This window comes from Siniperca chuatsi, linkage group LG4 (genome assembly GCF_020085105.1).
Source record: "Siniperca chuatsi isolate FFG_IHB_CAS linkage group LG4, ASM2008510v1, whole genome shotgun sequence".
Lineage (NCBI taxonomy): Eukaryota > Metazoa > Chordata > Actinopteri > Centrarchiformes > Sinipercidae > Siniperca > Siniperca chuatsi.
In genome coordinates this window covers 24,792,418-24,815,239 of record NC_058045.1, presented here as the reverse complement: position 1 = coordinate 24,815,239, position 22,822 = coordinate 24,792,418, and the positions used below count along the sequence as shown (strand labels likewise).

At 40.6% G+C, this 22,822-nt stretch overlaps 1 protein-coding gene across 1 annotated transcript in view; it reads left to right on the top strand.

The window, feature by feature from the left end:
- tead1a (TEA domain family member 1a) overlaps nt 1-22,822 on the top strand; it is a 44,000-nt gene that overhangs the window by 10,419 nt on the left and 10,759 nt on the right. Inside the window, exons 2-8 of the mRNA XM_044193122.1 lie at nt 6,792-7,302; nt 14,388-14,452; nt 16,453-16,515; nt 19,564-19,695; nt 19,965-20,014; nt 21,357-21,418; nt 22,420-22,547. Of these exons, the coding sequence (XP_044049057.1) occupies nt 7,098-7,302; nt 14,388-14,452; nt 16,453-16,515; nt 19,564-19,695; nt 19,965-20,014; nt 21,357-21,418; nt 22,420-22,547 (705 nt within the window). The 5' untranslated portion in view covers nt 6,792-7,097. The remainder of the gene's footprint in view (nt 1-6,791; nt 7,303-14,387; nt 14,453-16,452; nt 16,516-19,563; nt 19,696-19,964; nt 20,015-21,356; nt 21,419-22,419; nt 22,548-22,822) is intronic.

Genomic DNA, 22,822 nt, shown 5'->3' with positions numbered 1-22,822 from the left:
ACTCTCTTACCATATGATTATTCCCATTGATCATTATACAGTAATGCTTTGAAGCTGTAGCTCTCACGCAGCCCAGGATCCTTTTTAGAATTAGACCAAGCAGACTGCATAGTTACATATGCATGTGTCAAAAACATGCAACAGAGTAATTCGCATATTAAAAAGTTTTATTCACCACTATCTTGGAACCCATCGGGGACAACGGCCAATATTTCAGAGCTTCTGGTTTAGCCAGCAGATATCTGGCTAACGAATATCAGGGTCAAGACTCTTCTGTGCGCCGGTCATTGTTTACAGTCTGATTAGCAATCCCGGAACCCATCAGCTATTGTCTAACGACGATTTAAATGCAGATACATTTTTAAAAAGCTAATCTCTAGGGTTCCGAGATTGATTAAAAGGCTATGGCGGTAGCCAATGCATTCTGCCTTTTTGCTCTCCACATGGACTGTTTATGCGTGCAACCAAAGCCCGCTCAAACATGATTGGTCAATACTACTCGGACTACAAACGGAAACCAGACACTTCCGATACCAAAATCTTGTCCCTTGCCTACAGAGTCTGCATTCATATGCAGATATCTGTTTATAGAGATTACATTCACCATAATAATACCCAAATAGTGTAGTAAAAGGAGGAGGATTTTATGAATGTTAGATTTGTTCCCATAGTTACCAGTGTGGAGCTCAGGGACAGACAGTACATCAACCCTGGCTTAAATCATACACTTAAATACATTCTGACTTTTTGAATAACATGAGGTGTACTTGAATGGTCTTACCTTGCAAATGATGTGTCCTCTGAGGAGGCTGTTGAAGTGGCAAGATGAATGAAACACCCCTGAATCTGTTCAGATATCGAATGCTTTAGTCACATTTGCACACGTGTAAAAAATGAGTGTTGTGCCTCATGGTCCTTGATGCAAAAAATACTAAAATAAACAGAAAACAAGAAATATCACCTCAGATGCTGAATAATTCTATTTGGGCCGTAATGGACCATTAAAACATGGCAAAACATTTTAAAGTGGAACAATGTTTGCTTTGAGGATTATGAGAAAATCCTCTTGTATAAAATCTGTGTGTGTGTGCGCACACATTTTGGAAGCAGTTAAAACAGATGCCGTTGAGTGGTCCAATAGAAGAATGAGTGAAAGGAACTGACTAGCCTGTGATAACACATTCAACTTGTATACCAACAAGCTGGTATACACACACGTTTGTTTCACTATCCCCGTGGGGGACAGTCATTGACATTATGCTTTCCCTAGCCCCTTACCCTAACCTTAACTATCACAACTAAGTGCCTAACCTTAACCCTTACCCTAACCTTAACCTAATTGTAACCTGTACCCTAAAACCAAGTCTTAACCCTCAAAAAGCAGTCTCTACCCATGGGGACCTCAATTTTTGTCCCCACGTTGACACAAGTCCCCATCGGTTAGTGTGCATTCAGGATAAGTCCCCACTGGGATATAAGAACATGAAACACACACACACACACACACACACATTTGCACACACATACCCAGGTCCCACTGGTAATGCAGACACTCACACATCAGTTGCATTACATTTCATTACAACCTCACTGGCCTGCTTTTGAGAATGTGGAGGCTGAGAGCCATGCACATTGCATGCTCACAAACACATACATGTAGTTGGCATGCAGTGGAAGCCAGTAAGTGCTGTAAGGAAGAAGTGGAAGAGGAAGAAAGGCGACACAGAGGGAGAGCATAAGGGTCCAAGGCAGCTGCAGGACTGTGGCTGTATGCCCTGTGTGTGTTCTCCTGAGTGCTGGCACTGACACCATGAAGCTTGCAGTCCTGGCTGGAGTGGCCCGGGCCTGCCTGGTGACAGAGAGACACAGAGAGGAGGGGTACCCAGGGCGCAGAGGAGTCGCCCAGTCAGAGTTGATTGTTGTGTGACTAATGTCTCTCTCCAGCGTCCATCTGCTGCCGGGCCCCTCGCATGCTCACCTCTCCTGAGCCTCACTGTGGTTCTTCTGTTAACCCTGAAACCTCTTCTCTTCAACCATCCCTGATTTTCATCATTATAAGCAGCTACAAATTAATTACATTCATGACCATTCATTTCCATTTAATTGATAATCAGAATTGGGTTGCACCACCTCTTCATAAATCCCAAAGTTTGTAATTAAGTTGTGAGTTACTTCTAGCTAGATTTAATGTCAGGTGGCACTATTAAAACTAAAAGCGGCTGCAATCAATATTTTTATAATAACGGTGTATCAAATCACTATGAGTAAGGTTAAAGGGGTCGCTCATACTGACAAACATACAGAGAATTACCACCCGACTCCTCATTTCCCCTACAGAGCTTTAGCCTACAGTTTTTTTCAGCTCATTGTTTAGATTTTCTGGCATGCAACTTGAGTTTTGGTTCACTCACTGCTCTCATAGTGTAGTTTTTGCCCGTAGCGCACAGCTTTTTTCAGAGAAAAAACAGTTAAAACCCATGGTGCTCTGTCTGCCAGCAAACAGACAAAGTTAGCGACTAGCTGGTGAACATAGTGGAGCATTTAGCAGCTAAGAGACCAAAAACAGCTTACATTGGGCACAAACACGACTCTAAGTGAATGCTAATGTTGCTACATACCTGCTGGATGTATAAATAAGCAACAATTTGCTAACAGGTTTGCCATAGCAGCTTGTTTCCACTGCCCTCAAGCGGCTAGAAAATCAGTTATTTCAGGTTTAAGAAAAAACTTAGTAAAGACTTTAGTTAATATGTAAATCGGTTGTTAGGAAAAGTTCCGTAGCTTTAAAAAACCAAAAGCAATCATCTATGTAATCAGGAAGTCACTGTAGCATCACTGGCTGTAACATAACTTCCAAAAATAAATTATAAGGATCCTAGCAACATATTAAACTTAAACAGCTGCCTACTGTAGCCGAAGACGACGCTATGAGAGCGGTGAGAGTGAACCAAAACAGTAAAGTTGAGGGCCGGAAGCTAAACAATGAGCAGAAACTCGCTATGAAACTTGATAAAGCTGAGGGGAGCTGCAGATTCAGGTGATAAGTCTCTGTAGGCTCATCACTACGGGCGACCCCTTTCACATTGTCACAATGTTTTCACATTGTCATTTGTTATTATGAAAACATTTATCATAGCTGCTTTAACTGACAATTCTTTGTGAATGTAAGTATGGCTTTTTGTATCTATATCTGTATACATGCAGAAATATGTGTGTTTCAGAGTTAGTACTATTCATACATATTAGAATGAGTAGGTAAGATTATGCTAACCTAGGTAATGCTTTTCAGTCATTTAGCAGAACAGTTTTTGTCATAGCGTTTTGTAATTTGAGGTATGTTGTGCAATTTTTCTGTAATATAATTCAAAATCTTCCCAGGTCAAATTACTATTAAATAGCATTTTAGAAGTGTGAGGTCAGATATGTCAATTTTTCAAGCTAACGTTAGCTTTGTCTGTTGTTTCAGTTAGCAGTTCCTGGCAGTTAGTAGATGTAAATATTTAGTAACACTATCTATTAACGTATGATGTCTATATAAGAACAAGTTTGTGTAGTGCAACCCATTTGATTTAGTGATGCTTTAATTTCCATTTGTTAATACTTATGTTATAACTAGGCTTTGAACTTTTGAACCTACAAAGTTTGAACTGACAAACAGTGCAACCTGCTCCAATTTATAAGAATGTGATCTCAGCCCTCTGGTTGGTCAGCTGCCTTGTGAAGAATGTAGTACAAACTGCCAACTTCACTTACTTGTTAATAACTAAACCATTTGTAAACACACCATTTGTCACACATATAGGAGCACCGTTTACACAACAATGGGATTTATTATGAGATTTGCATGTTTTATATGTTTACAGAAAGAGTTGTGTATATTTCTGAAGACTGTACCATATTGCAGTAGTTTATGCAAACTATTATCAGAATCTAGGGTCAGTCTTCCTATCATATATAATGTTGAGGATTATGGGAATTTAACATTGTAGTAATATTTAAAATTCAATTTTTCTTTCTTTTAGAAATGACATACAGTTATGTACACTTTGACGTCCAGTGTTGATGTTTCATAGCACCCACATGCAGAGCATTAAGTATAATACTAGCAGCTGCTCAGGCTGATAAGAATAGGGCTGTTGAGTGTTGTATATACAATAGAGACAAAATGTGGCCGTGGTAATTTAAAGCCCATTTAATTTCAGCGTATGTGTTTCATTGTCATTGCTTTAGCATAGGCCTTCAAAGAGGTCAAATGTTTTGTGAATGGTTCTGAAGTAAATGCAGAAATTTTCAGATCATGCAAAGAAGAAATTGTCTACATTTCTATAATAACAAATCTTAAAGCTACTGACTTGAACTCTTCAACTGTCATTTGTTTATTTTGAGTTTTTCAGAGGGAACCCTTAAAAGATGATTTGAAGCTTTAAAGCTGAAAACATAACCGTGACCTCACCTTATAAAGTTGTTGTCGACATGTTAGCATGTTGCCTACTTACACATCCAGCAGACATAGTACTACATTAGCACTATTTTGGAGTTATATTTCTGTCCACCTGATGAACGTAAGTCCAATATTCACTCTCCTTTTAGCTCTGTTTTGGTCGCCACCAGCTCCTAAGGAAAATCTGGCTCTTTCGCAGCTTAATGCTCCACTATTTTTACCAGTTAGTCATTAACTTTGTCAGGCGTTTCTGGGCAGGTAGTGTACAGTGGGCTTATCAGGGCTTTCTTGATGAAAACAGCTGCTTGCCGTGGCTGAAAATAAGGTTAATGAGAACTAAGTTTGCAGGCCACAAAAACCAAAACAATAAGCAAAAAGGTTCCGCAGAGTTGGGTGATAATACTCTTTAGGTTCATCACTATGAGCAACCCCTTTCACATTACATATAGGCATTTGAACCATTGTTTATATAAAATATTGATTAGTGCAGATTTAAAGCTCCATGTGATAAGTTGGCACAATCAAAGACTGATCGGCTTTACTGCCTGATCATGCTATCACCCTCCTTTAACCACCAAAGCCAAATGGAAGAAGTATACTTTGGCCATATTTTGGTGAAATGTTGATTGTTGAGATCACACTGAGCATATGGATAGACAGAATTGGATTACATTGCAGGAGTGGTTTCAAAAGTTTTTATGGATGTTTTGATCCATTATTTCCACCATTAAAACTTAAGTGGTCATTGGAATCACTGTATCATGAATCTAAGATGATCACAGCCTCTGTTACCTGTGAAGAGCGAGACTTCACTTTAGCACACACAGTTACATATTCACAAATGCACTCCCACTTGGTGTAGAGGAAACAAATCTTGCCGCTGGTGCTCAACCATACAGTCCGCTGGATGAATGAGTCCTTGTTTGAATGGAAAACTGCTGGGGGAGGGCAGGAGGGAAGAGGGGAAGAAAGCAAGGGTGGGAAGCTGGAGAGGAAACGGAAATGAGGGTGAATAGAATAAGCATGAAGAGAGAACCAGAGGACAAACTCTAGTAAAACCAGCAGATCTCATTTGTTACACATGGCTGGGAGTCTAAGCCAACGGATGTTTTCTTGCGGCCTCGCAGAGTTTTCCCCCAGGTGTTAAACAGCGTTGAGTTGGGCCCAAGTGTGCAATCGGGGTTAAAAATGTGTCCAAAATGTTGCCTGCTGCTTTACATGATTCAGTTGCATGTGTGCGCATGCACACAGTCAAGTGTAATTGTGTTAAAATTAGCCAGGCAGACACACATACACAGTATACACACACTGACATACACTTCACACTGCAGGCTTGTGCAGGCTGTGGCAAGGGACAGAGCATGGGAAGTGTGAACAGTAGAAGACCAGACAAAATGACATGTGTTCGCCCAAGGAGCTGGCACTGTAATTGTGTGTGTGTGCATATGTTGGTGTGTGAGTGTGGTGTGTACTGCGCCAACCCTGCTGTTTACCATGGGGGATTTTAGAAGAATTGTAGGCAGCTGGCAAGCCCCTTTTAGTTTCTCGTTTTTTCTTCCTAAATCTGCTAGTAGCTGTGTGTAGTAGTGGTCTCTGTCTGTCTATCTGCCTGTCTGTCTGTTTGTCTGTCTGTCTGTCCCTCATTCACTTGCTCCACTTATGTACATGTGGATTTGATATTGGGCTACCACGACGGTTTAACAAAATAGGCAATTTCCTACATGAAAAGAAGCAATAATTTCCCTCTAGCAGCTGGGATACAGGCCTACAGTGTGTTTGATCAAAACTTAAAGTTGCACTAGAAAATATTTTCTTGGTAAAAATACAGACTTAATATCAGTGTGAATCAGAGGAGAATGGCCCATTTCCATTGTATTTGCCCTGTTTTCTGAAATGAAATTCTGGGTTGTGGTGATAATGTGTTGTGTAAAATACAAACCGTCTCCTGAACAGCAGTGAGCAGCACACTGTAAAGAGAAAGCTGGAGAGTTACCTGACAACATTCTGTACATAGAGAACAGCAACACTATATGCCGACATTTGTGGCTAAAAGTCATTGCAACTCACGTGTCAACTATCATTGACTCCCATTTGAAATAAAAAAACAACACCTTAGCATGTGGCTTTGCCTTGTGAAACTCCTTTGCTTTGTGTTGCTGGAAATTAAAACTGTGTTCTATTGAAGCAGTTGATCGCTTTTACTTGCGGTTTGCATGTATGTCAAGAGTTATCGTTAAAAACTGTATGAACTTTAGTAGCCAGGAACCATGTGACATTAAGCTAATATAGGAGCCACCAATGTAAAGTTGCTGTGCACAAGTTTAATCAAGCTCTTTTTTTTCCATTTTAGGGTTCCTGCTGTCTGACGTTGGATTTCGGACCAGCTTGCTGAGTTGTCTGCAGTCTACCAGCCTTTATTAGTATTATTATTATTGGTAGTTTGAATTTGGGATTACCATTGTCGAAGCAGCAGTTAGCATTAGCATTCAGTTTCTTGTTGACCAAAGCTGGCTGTCCCCACTGGGAGTTAATTATTGCCATTAGTATTAACGTTAGTTTGAGTTTGCCATTAGCTTTTTATCACATCACGTACTTAGCGTCAAACCATTAGCATTAGCACTGAGTACACATCAGCTAGTTAACGTTAGCTGCCAGTATGGAGCGCAGTAGCTGGAGCGGCAGTGAGAGTGCAGGGGAGGACATGGATAGACTAAGTGACTCAGGAGGGGATAAGACCATGGACGGGGACCCTGAGGGGGTCTGGAGCCCTGACATCGAGCAGAGCTTCCAGGAGGCCCTGGCCATCTACCCACCCTGTGGAAGGAGGAAGATTATACTGTCAGATGAAGGAAAGATGTATGGTGAGTGATGGGAGACACAAGGAAGTTGGGTGTAAACTGCTGTGAGTCACTGAAGACGGGATGTTTTACTTTATAAAATGCCAGAAAATAGAGGAAAAGGACCAATGCTAAGATAACATCTTTAGATTGTTGGTTTTGTTTAACCAACAGTGCCAAAACCAAAAATATTCATATATATATTATATAAAATATGTGTGTGCGTATCTATAGATAGACATATAAGACATATATATCGATCAATTAAAGGACCAGTTGTGTGATGTACTATATGTGTTTAAGTGTTTGATATATCCCTGGTTGCTAATCGTTCATATAGAAGGAGGAATATTTTGAATGTTTATTGTGATGAACCATATTTAAAGAATGTGGATCATTTTGATTGTTCAACACTAATTCACAGTGTGTTGTGGTAGAATGTGACATCTCTGCACAATGTTATAAACACATCTAGTGATTGGCCGAGCTGTTGAAGTGTTCACTGCGGTGTGTCAGACTGTGAGAATTACTGGATAGATGGCTGTGTGTGAGGGCCGTCTCACAGGGCCTTGAGTGTCAGAGACAAAGGAAAGAAAGATGAACTGTAAAACAGAGGTGTGCTATAGGTGCATCATGTGTATGTGTATCTGAGAATGAGCGTGACACACAGAGCGAGAGTATATGTTTTTGTGTGTGTGTGAACTAATAGAGTGATGAACAGATGGTCCTCTGGCTGCCACCAGCTGCGCCTCCCTCCCTCTCTCTTTCACTCTGTCGTTCTTGTTTCCTTTTTTCTCTCTCTCTCTCTCTCTCTCTCTGTGTATGCAGAGTGCACTCTAGTGATTTCTTTATGATACTACTTGAGTTTTAGGCTTCTGAGTATTAAATTAAATCCCAGGTATTAGATACTTTTTTCCCCATGCACACTTGATGAAGTCTTGCCTCGGGACCTTGATGAATTTAAACACAGTACATGGCCAAAAGTATGTGGACACCCAAAGATTTCAACCATATGCATACACTGAATTACCCATTCAGCCACAGCATCATTAGTGAGGTCACGCACTGATGCTGGGTGGTCGCAGTCTGTGTGTTCAGTTAGGCTGAGGTCAGGGCTCTGTGCAGGCCACTCAAGTTCTTCCACAACAAACTCGGAAAAACATCTCTTTAGAATTATCACCCAATTTTGCAGTTCCCTTTTTTAGTGTCTTTTTGCGGCCCACAACTTTACTGTTTTGGTTCTCTCTCAATGCTCTCATCATCCTTGTTTCCAGAGGCAGCAAGGAGCTGTAGTCAGTGGGTTTATGTGATAAACCCACTGTACACTATCGGTCCAGCACCAAACAGCAGACAAACAAAGTTAACCTCTAGCTTCTGAACATAATGGGGCATTTAACCACAAAAAAGCCAGGTAACAGAGAGTGACTATTGGACTTAGTCAGGTGACTAGACACACAACTCCAAATGAATGCTAATGTTTGTCCGTGTCTGGTGGGGAAAAAAGCTTTAAGGACCTATTCTCACACACAGGGGCATCATGTTGAAGGAGGATAGGAAGGGCATTCTAAGAAACTATTGGAAAGTTGGAAGCAAACTAAAATAGCAGTGCATGCTGTAGCATTAAGATTTATCTTAATTCGAACAACGGGCGAAAAAACTGGAAAAACAGTCCCAGGCCAAAAGTACACAACAGTATGTTATGGACATGTGTGTCCACATACTTTTGACCACATATAGTAGTGTACTCATGTTGGGACATACCACACCAACTGACTTGCTGACATGCAGATATTAAACACTGATATTAAAACTCCTGTTAAAGCTCCTTTGTGTTATTGATCAGTCACCAATCAATCAGTCTCACCGTGTTCTCTGCCTATGTGGCATATTCATATACAGCGCTGTTTGTTTACCTTGTTGACTTTGTGTCCAAGCTGTTGACACATTTATCACTGTGATCTAATTGAGTTAGACAGTGTCTGTTTTCAGAGGCAGAGCAGGAAAGGCGAAATGGCGAGAAGGGATGAGAAGCGTTTGGCAGACCAGGGGGTTTTAATCGTTACTAGAACATCTTTGCAAACCAGAATTATGAAACAGTATCTAGATTGTTTTTATTTTTGGCTCATGATGCACACAGAATAGGACATGCTCACATTTTTATTCATGCATGCTGTTCCATTCTTTTGCAGTCTTTTGCAAGAAAAAAGCACAATTATGTTTTTCTACTTGCGCAAAAGCAACATACTGTATGCACACAACCTTGGGGTTACTTTAAAAACTTGGCATTATTTTCTTCACTATTCAAACCAAACCCCAGTGTCATTAATGGTGGTTTTCATGAGCATTACAGTAAAGATGAAATGAGTGGCAGGTGAGTATTCCTACAGAAAAGAAAGAGGTAATATCTGATGGGTAGGGAACCTGTGTGGGTCTAAAAATACCCCCCACTGGCTGCAGGGAAATGGACTGAAATAGAAAAGAAGAGGGAAAATGTGCAAAAGTGCTGGGATGAACTTAGTGGGAGAGAAGCGTAGAAAAATCAGAAATGGATGTGTATAAAAGGGAGAGAGAATGAAAAGGTGAATAATAGCGCTATTATCCTTGGCAAAGGTACAGCAGAGGTACGATGTAATGGCCTGTGGCTTTGTCCCCTACAGAAACATCATATGGATCTACTAGACGGATGTAAAGTCATTTAATTGGTATTGAACCTTCTCTGTCTCTTAAGCTTTGGATCAGGGACATGTTCAAAACAGATGTATTACAGAAGGCTACAACATACTGTGAATGGTAATGGAGGAAGTGTAGGCTGCAGTAGTGACACAGACTACAAATATCTCTCATCAACATCTTCAGTACAGTCTTCATCCAATGTTGTCATATAGTATAAAACATTCCTATATTCCACATGGATGTGAAAAATCGGTGGATTTTGTTTACAGGTCTTGGGGAGTACTACTGCATGTGTACAACGCCTTTTGCGGCTGCAGAGGGAGCTGCATGAATTTTCTTTTTTGCCTCAAGTGACTTGAGTCGGTTGGGGCTGAAGACCACAAGTTCGAAAATTTAATCTGGGGATGTGGAGTTTGAAGTGAGCTTACCAGACCTCTGTAGCCTGCTCCTCATCTGTACTTGAGGCTAGCGGCTCGAGGCTACATTAGTCGCTACTGGCAACTTTCGGCGGTCAAGTTGCATTTTGGGTAATGAAGGTGCCAGGTTTTGACAGGGAAGAAGAATGTTCAATGGAATAAATGATCTCTCTAGTTCTGCTGCATTTACTTTGATTCTTTTTTCTTTCTTTTTTTTAACTTTTCCATCAGAGTACTCAAAACAATCTTGTTTTGTAACTTTTCGTGGCATTGCACCATCCATGTTATTTGAGTTAGTATTGAGCCTCATTATTTTTTGAATATTGAGTGATATGTGTTCGTAGAATTGAGTAATAAAAGTGTGAAGTAACTAATGTAGGCTTCACTTTTCTAACTTGAGACTATATTTGACAGACATAATAAAATAATATATAATATAATATATAAGACATTGAGTAGTTAAGCGTACTACTGTTATAACTTTATAAAATTATTATGGTGAACATGTTAGCAAACAGTTGCCTGTTTACACATCCAGCAGACACGGAGCAACATTAGCATCCTTTTGTGTTTGGCAAGTCATGTTAAGTTGTATTAAGTCTAATATTCACTCTCCTGTTAGCTCTGCTTTGGGCTCCACAAACACCAAAGAGAAATATCTGGCCCTTCAGCTGCTAAATGCTCCACTATGTTCACCAGCTAGTCTCTAACTTTGTCTGTCAAAACAGCTGTCTGCTGCTGCTAGAGACAGGGTTGATGAGATCAGATGAGACTGAACCAAAACAATAAAGATGCCATGCTAATATTGCTCTGTGTCTGCTGGGTGTGTAAATAGGCAAAGAAAAACCAAAACAATGAGCAGAGAGACACTACATCACTCTGTATATAGAGCTGAAAGGAACTGCAGAGTCAGGTGATAATTCTTTGTCGGTTTGTCACTACAAACAACCCCTTTCACATTACACAGTCATTTGATCCATGGTTAAGATAAAAATACTTATTGGTACAGCTTTCAATTAAAAAAGGGTTAAAACATGTTTATAGTCCCAAAACCTAGGTAACAAAAATAGAATTGTTTTGGTATCTGTGCTGAAACTCTGGTATTGGATTGGGACTCATTGAAGAGGCCAAGTGTTTGCTCAGTTTCACATACAGTTAATTTCTATGAACCTTAAGGTTCTCTTAAGGATTATGAAACTAGTTACAGAAAAAAAACATTCTTCGGGCACCTACAGGCAAAACAGGGGAAAGGTCTTCATCCGACCTGAATATACCAAGGCATCAAATTTGAAACTAAAAAAGGTTTTCCTCCACTCAATTCATTTGAAATAAGTCACATACGCAGCCATTGCAATAGCAAACTGCTGTTGGCTGATCTTTGGTGTTAAGTGATGTCACCACCACTCTGCAGGTGACATCATCTGGCAGCAAAAAATGTCCAGTGTTTAGTTACTATTTAAAGGAAGTGGCAGCTTGTTTGTAATAAATAAAAGATTAACTGTGTGCAGTAGGAGGAGCAATGATGTTTTGAGCCATTAAAGACCTTTAAAAGGGTGCCACCTAAAGAAACCCAAATTAAGACAAAATCCACAAAAGAGGTGTGATTGACAGGTAGTCTCTGGGGGGTGCGACACTCAACCAGATGGAGACCAAACAAATGAGCTGAGATCTCAGGCTCGCCGCTTAAAAACACTTAAATTGCCCTGTGGATGTTGTAACCAGCACAAACTCCTACCTGGCGTTAGTGAAGCCAGACTCTGGACCAGAGTCCAGCCCCTGTGGTCTCTGAGGTCTTCCCAGGGTACACAACAATACACACCACTTCACTTTCACTGCAGCCTTGTTAACGAGCGCGGTCAGCAAGGCTTTGAACTTACTCTGAAAGGGTTTTCGAGCTATTCTGTAAAGCAGCTGAAGCTCTTAATCACTCTGCTAACTGAGCATAGGGAGCGACAGTACACTACTACAGTAATGCGTTTTTATAAAACTGGACAAAAAAAGTTAAAAAAAAAAACGTACAGGAAGCTGCAGATTTGGACAGATTGCATACTCATCCTCACAGGTATTTCTGTGCTCTCTCAATGCCAGGTGACAAATCAGTCGATATTTTGTTTCTGGTGTGGTGTTTACCCGCTGCTGCCTTGTGGATAGTATTACATTTAAATCACTTTATCTGAATTTGGGAATTTTCTCCTCATCACCTCATTTGGACTTCATATTCACATTTACTATAAATTGAGTCACTTTTTGATTTTATCATATTATCGCTTCTTGTCTGCTTCTTGTTTCTTGTTTTTTGTAGATGCTCCTTCATGTTCTCGAATCTGAACTAACGTGAATTCTGTGTTTTTCGAGTGCGTTGTCTCTCTCAATATCTGCTCGCACACAGAGTGGCTTCAGCCTGGAGATAGAGAGAGAGGGAGAGCGGGGGTGCTTCTGTTCGTCACGGTTAATGACCATCTGACTTTGGCCTTGAAGTCTTTCACTGGGCAAGTGGAGAGAGAGAGAGAGAGACAGAGACAGAGAGGAAGAGGGAGGGAGCAGAAGGAAAGCCCATTCACTACAAGAGGGACAGGGGAGGGGAAAAAAAGAACAGCCAGAACAGAGGATGGATGGATGGAAGGAGCAAGGGGGGGTTGTGTTGTGTGTGTGTGTGTCTGTGCTGGAGAGTTTTTGAGAAAGAGGGAGGGCGAGAGCGAGGGATGTGTGCCGCAGGGTTAGTGAAGGATGATAATTCACCGTTAAGCCTCCTAGAAAGACCAGCTGGCCCCTCTGGAGTCAGATGTCAGCCTCCGCAGCCAGGGCTCACTCTGTGAGTGTGTGTGTCTGTGTGTGTCTGTGTGTGTGTGTGTGTGTGTGTTGGCACTCATGCATGTATATACATGTATGTGTGCGTGTGTGTTTGTGTGTGTGCTGCCGTCAGTCGCAGCTTTTGACTGCTAGAAGGAAAACACCTGCATGGGGAGCTGTAGATTTTATCAGTCTAAGCTCCCTATCTCAGTGAGAGTGGGATTGGTCAGAACACACACACACACACACACACACACACACACACATACACATGCACAAATATACAGGCACACACACCATCTGCTAGTTAGTTAGGGCTATTGTTGCAAGCCATTTGGGTAGTGTGTAGAGGTTTGGCTTTGCGCTGATCTTGACCATCAGTTGGCCAGCTGGCCTGACTTTGGTTTTCCACTTGGTTGGAACAGAATACAGGCCAGGAGACAAACCAAACTAAGCCACAGAGCCCCAAACATGCTTGTTAGCAAATGAAATAACAGTCAAATTACTATCATTTCATAAAATATTTCAAACTAACTGCCATCTTTGAATTTTGAGGACTCTAAAGTTGTAACCTGGTCAGACTTTGGAGGCCACTGTAGTGCAACACTGTATCTATCAACTAATGTGTTATATATGAACACACACACACACACACACTTCTCTGTCACAGGTTTTCTGGATGTAACGCTGTGGTTTTGTGCTTCTTTTCTCTCTCTGTCTCCCTCTCCCTCACTAATCTATACTAGCCAGGTCATGCTGAGTCTGCTGTGCTCCGTATTGAATGGGTTGAATTATTCAGCATTGTGAGCATGTGTATGTGTGTGTGTGCACGTGTGTGTCTGTGTGTGTGCGCGTATGTGCACACACGTAAGCATGGGTACAGCTGGCCTGCTGGTTCCTTTAATCAGGGGACGGCCGGTCTGCATGAATGCCTGTATTGTTGGGTCATGTGTATTCAGGGCTATGGCGTGTGTGGTTTTGTGTATGTGTGGAGGGCTACAGCAACAGGGGTATCTGTGATTACAACGCTACTATGTGAAACTGCACGTCACAGGGTCGCTGGGTCAACAGCATTAAATCAGGCACAAAGTTGTTTGTCAGGGTCATATCATTTGCTTGTGATTGTCTGTGAGAAAGAAAGAGAGTTCAAATAGGGTATATATAACGTGTGTGCGTGTGTGTGTGTCGCATGCATGTTTCATCAGTATGTTCTGTGTCTTTTCCCTCCAGGTCGGAATGAGTTGATAGCCAGATACATCAAGCTCCGAACAGGCAAGACGCGGACAAGGAAACAGGTAATAATGGGAGTGTGCATTAAATCCAATCATACTGTCTACAGTATGTATCACAGCATATCACATTATACAGACATAATGAGGGAAATGGTGTTAACTGCAGTGATGAAAAGAATGGTTGAAAAGCTGAACTGTAATGGTTTAATGGTTAAGTTTGGGCAAAAAATAAAAGCAAATTAAAGCTGCACTTTGCAAGATTTTATGTGTCCATTTTCTTCATTCTGAAAAACATAGGAAATATGGTCTTATTTAATCGCCGTGAAACAATTGGTTTAGCTGATATTATTTTACAGGATCTCTAAAGGTGTCATTTTTTGTTTTTTTTATTTTCTGTCTTGATTTACTGTGGTGGCAGCTTGCACTTTACCTGAAATGTACACACAAATTTGCATCAGTATTTCACTGGTAAAGATATTATTTGTGGTTAGCAAAGCTCTGAAAACAGCATTGCAATCAGAAGCTAATCTTTGAATACGTTGTGCCACTAGCTTAGTCTAGTAAAACACGTTCCTGGGGTATACTCTCTATATTCTAAGATGAATGATTATCTACAAAAGCACTTGCTATTAGAATTCGAGCCATTTGTGATTTGTGAGTTATACAATGATGAGTTTGTTTTGCTGTGCACAAAATATGCCATCTAACTGTTGGTTTCTCTGTTAAGCATGACATCCACCCATGCTCTCTTCTAATGTCATCTTTCTAACTTTTTAGCTGTAATATCTGCACTTTAAAAACACTTTGTTTGGCTCTTTCTGTCCTGCTGTTGTTCCAGCTATGTCTGAATTAAAAGGCCTCTTCTGTCGAGCTGGTGACCTTTAACCACAAAGGTCTTGTGCATGTGGGAAATGGTGTTCATTAAAGGCTGCTAAAAACAGAAATATTACCAAATAAAAAACAACAGCATTAGACCATCCTTATCTAGACATATGAAGTGAACCACATGACTAAGGTTATGTTCCATGGATGGTTTTTTATTTTATTTGCGTTATTACAAATGTCAGTGTGATTTTGTATGAGGTGTTCTCACTAGGCACAAGCTCTCTATTGGGAATTCCTTCCAAAACAGTTGCACATGAATGTTTTTTTTGGCAGATATTTTAGTCATTCTGCACTTTCTTCTGCATTCCATGCAAGAATTCTGAAAGGAGAAATCTTTTTCATAAATGGGTGGTCCGCTCAAATACATTCTATAGGGGAAACACTGTTGCATGTATTGTTACACAACAACCAAACATGGCAACTTCTTTGTACTACTAAAAAGGGTCAGGCAAAACAATTATTAGGCCTGCTAACTGGCTACTGTTAGGAGCTTCACTAGTCTTGCAATGTTAGCAACCATATAAGTATAGAAAATGGTATATTATTACAGTGCTGTTCATATCAACACACTTTTACTGCTGACAACGATGTCATTGTTTGCTCAGTGTTATGGGTGCTAATGGAGCCTTAGCCCAATAGCTACTGTGTATAGGTGATGTGATTGTGTTTTCATACCTTTGGGGCGCTTTGTTTGGTGTAAATTTTAGAAGTTAATTCCAACTGTATGTCGCACCCATGTAGGCGTGTGTGTGTTTGTACTTGTGCTTGCTACATAGTGAGGACTGAAACACGTTTTTTTACCTACAGAGTGAGGACATTTTTGGAAAGAGAGGACATTTGGGCCAGTCCTCACAACTTCAAAGGGCTGTTGAAGGTTAAGACTTGGTTTTAAGGGTTAGGTTAGAATTACGTTAGGGTAAGGGACCAGATAATGCTTTATGTCAATGACAGCCCTCACAAAGATAGAAGTGCAAGTATGTGTGTGTGTCTGTGCGTGTATGTGTGTACCCTTCCAGTGTGGCAATAGTCCTTTCATAACCATGGCAACTCACTGTTTGGTCCTTCCTCTTCTCTTTTCTACCCCCACGACCCCCCTTCCCTTTACCCTCTCCTCTCCTCTCCTCTCCTCTCCTCTCCTCTCCTCTCCTCTCCTCTCCACTCCTGTCCTCTCCTCCCAGGTATCCAGTCATATCCAGGTCTTAGCCAGAAGAAAATCCAGGGAGTTTCAATCCAAACTAAAGGTAAGGGGGGTAGTAATCCATAACACTCAGGGTTTGGTGGTTCTTTGTTGTGAAAAATCCTCTGGTGCACAGGAAATTATGTGTTTTTTTTTTTAAATTTCATTTGTTTGGAATAAACACAGCTGATTAATGAGGATTACCAGTGATGGCCACCATGGATGAACAGACAGAAAAAAGCGCAGCCTACAGAAACTTAAACTGCTTTTACAGAAACCCCAAGGAAAAAGACGTCACAGTATTTAATACATTGACAAAAAAGTGATCTGTGGGGAATGCAGTGCAAAGATACTGCAGCAATTAACCCAGTGAAAATCTAGATCATTACTGTTTAAATAACGCAATAAAGAAAATAGAGCTGTCCTGAAGCCTATAGATGCATCATTAGGGATCATTTTACTTTCTCTACTTCACCACATAATGCGCAAAAGCAATCTGAATTCAGTGTGTGTCCCTTGCATGTTAACTTTTCACTGTGACTGGATGGATGCCTGTCACAATGACTCCAGTATCCTAGGTGTCTAATTAGGCCTGCTACACACCCCTCCCCCCTTGTCTCTCTCTTCCTCCTCTTCTTCTTGTCATTCTCTTATATCCATACATTCATTCATTTGTTGTTCTCCTCTTCCCTCCCTCTTCTTACACTCTCTCCACCCTTCTTTCAGTCTATTAATCTCTTACCCTCCATGTCTCCTCCTCCCTCTCTCCCTCTTTCTTTTTCTTCCTCACTGTTGGTTGTAATTAACTTCATGTAAAGCAACAAAGGAGCGCTTGTTTTCCGAGAAGAGCAGTCGGAACTCCAAATGGAAACAAAGCGAGAGCTGAATTGATGTTTGCTGTCATAAAATAAATTTGGTGGTTGATTAAAATTGACAGGAAAGGTTATTTGAATCGATATAGATCTTACATACATTATACTAACGTGTTATTGATGATACAGTGTATGTGCATAAGCCGGGTTCTTTAAAATTATATTGGAAAACATATTCTGTTATAAAAATGTTGCAAGAGTGCAATGTAGCAGAATGAAAATGTATCATTATACATTATATTTAATTAATTAATTAAAGATATTATTGTGTAACACGCCAAATTCTAAACTCTATATGAAATATGGGTCACGACCTAAATTAAAACAGATTTTAAGGATATTTATATTTGGGCATGTTAACGTTGGACTGTTTTGAATAAAAAAGGAAACGCCTAGTATGAATGATATGCTTCTAGCCACCACCTGTTGACTTCTCTAAAAACAATATTAATTTCAGCATTTTATTATAGATTGAATAGATCAATTATGCGTGTAGCTAATTAATATTTTCATTATCAATCTATGGATTATTTTTATAATCAGAAAAACCAGGAAATATTTGGTATTTTTGTTTAAAATATAAGTCTGGTGATATTATATAGGTTTCATATTGTCTGCAAATCCAATGAAAACACTAAACAACAATGAATTGATCCTGCTAACAAGTACTGTGTGTGTATCCAAAGCCTGCTATCTTATTCCTCTGTGCCATAGACTTTCATTGTTGTCCAAAAACTATTAAAACACATCATTCAGCCACACTGTTGCACTGGGGCACATATTCCTTCATTACCATGAATAGAGTCACAGACACGGTAGGGTGAATAGTACTGAGAGATGAACTGAGACATTATAGCTTTTGGTCTTTTCATGGGATTTGTTGGAAATAGGGAAAATATAGAATTACACCAGCCTTATCTTTCAGTAAATAACTTACACGATTAATAGATTATCAAAAAACCCCAAATCATTAATAGATTGTCTCAGTACTGTATATCATGGATTTGCTAAAAGCACATCAAACATTTTGTATAGTCTCTCTGGTTTGAACATGATGTAAGAGCCTTTCCCTGCTGTTCAATTTCCCATTAAAACCAAAACACATGGGTTCAAAGAAGTGAGTTCAGGTCAAGGATGTTATCAAACCCATATGGTTCCTGGTATTTAATATGAAAATCCAGCATGATTCCCATCTCTGTATCTCCTATAATGTTATTACCTCCCCTAGGAGGAGAGATTTCTCTCAGTGCCAATTAACTTGAGTGAAGCTGCCAATTAGTGATTCTCCAGCTATTGCAGCGCCTGTAATTCCATTTCATTCAGCTGTTTTCTGCTCTCAGTTTCATGTTGCTTTGAGTTCAGATGTTACAAATGAGTTCAGCCTTACTGTAAATCTTCTATATGGAACTTTTTGCCCTCAGGCAGCTGCCCCGATCAGTGATGTTCACTGTGTTGTTGTTGTTGTGTGAAGCACATTTAGCTCTGCTGCACGCTTTTGTGCTCACCACTCTTGTTGCTATGACTTCCCTGCGGGCCACAAGCCAGATCGCCACACCCAAACTACCCACGCATAGAGAAAGGTGTATTCCCTAAAGCCAGCTTTAGGCAAAACAGGGGATTTAGACATGAACAACCATGTTCAGCCACTGATGTGTGGATGTGTTGGATTTTGCTGATAATTAGAATGATAAAGCAAGGGCAGACTCTTTAATCCTATGTTGGCCAGGTGAGCCACTTCCAGCAGGAACCTCTTGGTATCTGAAAGGTTAAATACTAAAGTTGACAGGGCCTTACCCCTGCTCTGCCTGGGGACCTCCGATTGTCAAGATTATTGTCAGAAGCATTAAACTGTTGTAAATAGTTTAGTCTTATTCCTCAAAAACCTTTAAAGTATATACTGAGATTTCCTCCAGCTTTTTTAATCAGTGTTTTATTGTCTGTAAAGCAAGTTTTAGCTCTTAAGTTTTATTAGAATACACAAACAAAGCTTTTAATTTCTAAGTGCCCTTGCTACTTTCCACAGTGTTGTACTGCAGGCAAATGAGCCGCTTCATATTGGGCAGTTTACGCAAATTGCTGTATGATAATTTGTGAAATCAGAAAGTAAAGGAAGGCGCCAGTCTGATCACAACAAGTCACAACTGTTTTCTTCTTCTTAATTTTTTGTGTAGGACCAGATGTGAAGTGTATTCATCACGATGATGATGAAGATGATAATGTGTGTGTTTGTTGTGGTGCAGGACCAGAATGCCAAGGAGAAGGCTCTGCAAAGCATCTCCTCTATGTCCTCGGCTCAGATTGTCTCAGCCACCGCCATACACAGCAAGCTCCTGCCTGGAATAGTACGGGCCAGCTTCCCAGGCAACGCACAGGTAACACACACACACACACACACACACACACACACACACACACACACACACACACACACACACACACACAGTATTTATTCTTTTCAAATAAATACAGGAAACACAAGGACATGAACAATAATAAAGCAATTTTTTGTACAATCTGGTGGCCACACATGCTCAATTTGTTTGCATGTCCTGGTACACAGATAACAACACACACACACATTGTATTTCATTCATGGTTTGCAGCTTCAGTCTAGTGTATTAATGTGTGTGCTTATTTTCAGCTGTGGCAGGGGATGATTCCTGGAGGACAGTCCAGCTCCACCACAGAAGAGTAAGTCACACTCAGCTTATACACTTAATTACTGATTTTCAGCTTTGAGTTGTGACACTGCTTTGATGTGGGACCCATTGGTCTTTATTGGTTAATATACAGTATGTCTGGTAGTGTCAATTCACCTAAAGGGTAAGCTACTCTCCTGGTATTCGCTGGGCTAGTTAGTGATCTTCTCTTGTTTTTTATACCTAATGTATGTATGTAAAGAAAACATTTCAGGCAGTCACTGTTGATAACTGTTCTTTTAAAGCTCACTCACACTTTATACCAAGTGGGAAGGAAAAAGACACCTTCATCGTCCAGTGATGATGAATGGTTCCAGGTTAAAATGGTGTCAACATATGTAAACATCACCTATGTACAATGCAAGTTGTAAAAGACAGCTAAGATATGGTTGGCCGGGGACCAACATGTAGTTCGACATGTTAATTGGCCAATTTTCGGCTAATGTTTCTTGGCCAATTCAGAAAGAATTTATAACGATCACCTAATCTGACACAGTGGCCATCTCAAGTGACCAAAACATAGTGTAGTCTGATCCCGGCATTAGAGGGTGCTCCTCATTGTGATTTCATGTACAGTATGTTGATGATTCAGACATTGCTCGGTTGTACTGAGATACCTGTTGGATCACATTTATAACCACAATCGCTGAAGAAGACTGAATCTCAAAATATGTAGTTTCCTCTGCAGAGGATGTGGATGCATTTGCTTGTTTATAGTAGATAGAAATCACAAAAATCCTCCTCAAGTCACTCATTCATAAACCTCAAAATATACACCATCAGCCTGTGTCTGTGCATGCATCCATTAGACATGATCATCTCAGCTGATATTTAAGAAATCACTGGTGTGATTTTTGCTGACTCCCATGATTGACGCCTGGAATCTGTCTTTCCTCATCTTGCCAAATACTGACTGATTTTACTGTCTAAATGAATACCATATGCATAGTTTCAAATTTGGTGGACTTGGATTCTAAAACCTGCTATCCTGCTGTGTCCATATCTTCCATTAGTTTCTGTTCACATGGATAGTGGGAATCATTGTGCTACAAGTTCAAACCCTTTTCATTCCATTGCCAACTGCTGTTACATGACCATGTGATGATGATGATGATGATGATGATGATAATGGTAGTAAATGGGGCTGGTATAGCTTTTACTGAACTTAAGAGACACTCTTGACCTCTGTGCTCCTGTTGCTATTCAGACAAGACAAAGAACAGAATTCCTTTCTGTATAAAAGTAGGTGCAATGTGACTGGCCCTACTGTGTCTCTTCTTCTTTTAGCCTTTTTAATGCTCTCCTGTCTCTGTCTATGTCTCTGTTTCTCTCAGTATCAAGCCGTTCTCTCAGCAAGCCTATTCTGTGCAGACAGCAGGGACGACCACAATCTCAGGTGAGAGGGACCACGGTACAATTATCTCCTTTTCTGTAAAGCGAACAGGCGGTCCTCTCTCCTGCCAGTTAGTCCACTGGCTCTCTACGGGGTGGTTTTTCACTCTGTCCGGGCACCCGGGTCTCCAGTGCGCCCTGAGGTTTGTCTTGTGAAGAGGTCAAAGTGAGAAAAGGTGTCAGTCTGACTTTTCTTACATCACTTGTAATGAATTGGCTTACTTCTTACAGTATCTAGTCGAACTGAAATTAAAATACATTTTTGCTAAGAAATTATTATACATCCTTGGTGTTTACTGGGTTAAAATTGTAATTACCACAAACAAAAACATTTTTTTTCAGTGATAGCACCTCCTACATCAGTGCGTGTAAATTTTCGTCTAGTGGGAATCAGTCCTAATGTTACATTTTCTCAGACAAAAAGTGAGGAGAATTTAATTTTCAATTTGACTTTTTGAGGGGCTCAGTGGGCACACAGCCCATTTTTACCCTAGGGCTCACAAGTGCGCTAATCTGACCATGTGACTAACTACAGTATGGGTAAACGAAAGCTACTTTTCAGGAATTTAAGAAAGCAACTTGTCATTTGACTCATCTGTATTGTTGATATTTCACAATGCATTTTTAACAACTGCAGGGTTGTAAATTTTACTAAAAGTGGGCGATGGCAGCTGTCAGTTACAATAGCATGTAGCTAAATGGAGTGTATGAGCTTTGATTCAGCACCCAAGAGATTTCACTGTGTCCTCATCATTGTTACCCCTTTACATCTACTTTTGTTAAGTGCTTTTCAGTGCTGCAAGCTCGCCTCAGACAGGCTTTGTCCATGAGACTCCAGTAATGGCATACATTTTGCACGTTTGTAGCAAAGAATAATGCTAGCATTACTGCTAACCCTGTTAAATAGCATGATTGTACATGATGACAGTGGTGAAGTGAGGTTAAACAGACTGTGTGTGTGTGTGTGTGTGTGTGTGTGTGTGTGTGTGTGTGTGTGTTGTCTAGGCTACGAGCCTCCCACTGCAGCCCAAACACACAGAGAGCCGGCGTGGCAGGGTCGCTCCATCGGCACCACCAAACTACGACTGGTGGAGTTTTCATCTTTCCTGGAGACACAGAGGGACCAGGAGGCAGTGAGTTAAACCCCCACCACACCACGACCACCACACACACACACACACACACACACACACACACAGAGCACCAGTCTACAATAAGCACTCCCTATTGTCCCATAAACAGAGATGACAGATAACCCCACAGCAGAGAACAGCGTTAAAGCCCTATGTGTGTATCCTAGTATGAATAACCTTTGTAAAGCTCTATCTCTCTGTCTGCTCAGTCTATCTGTCATCCTGCCACACTGTGGACTCATTGTCATTTTTCTACCTCGGGCTCACAGACAGCT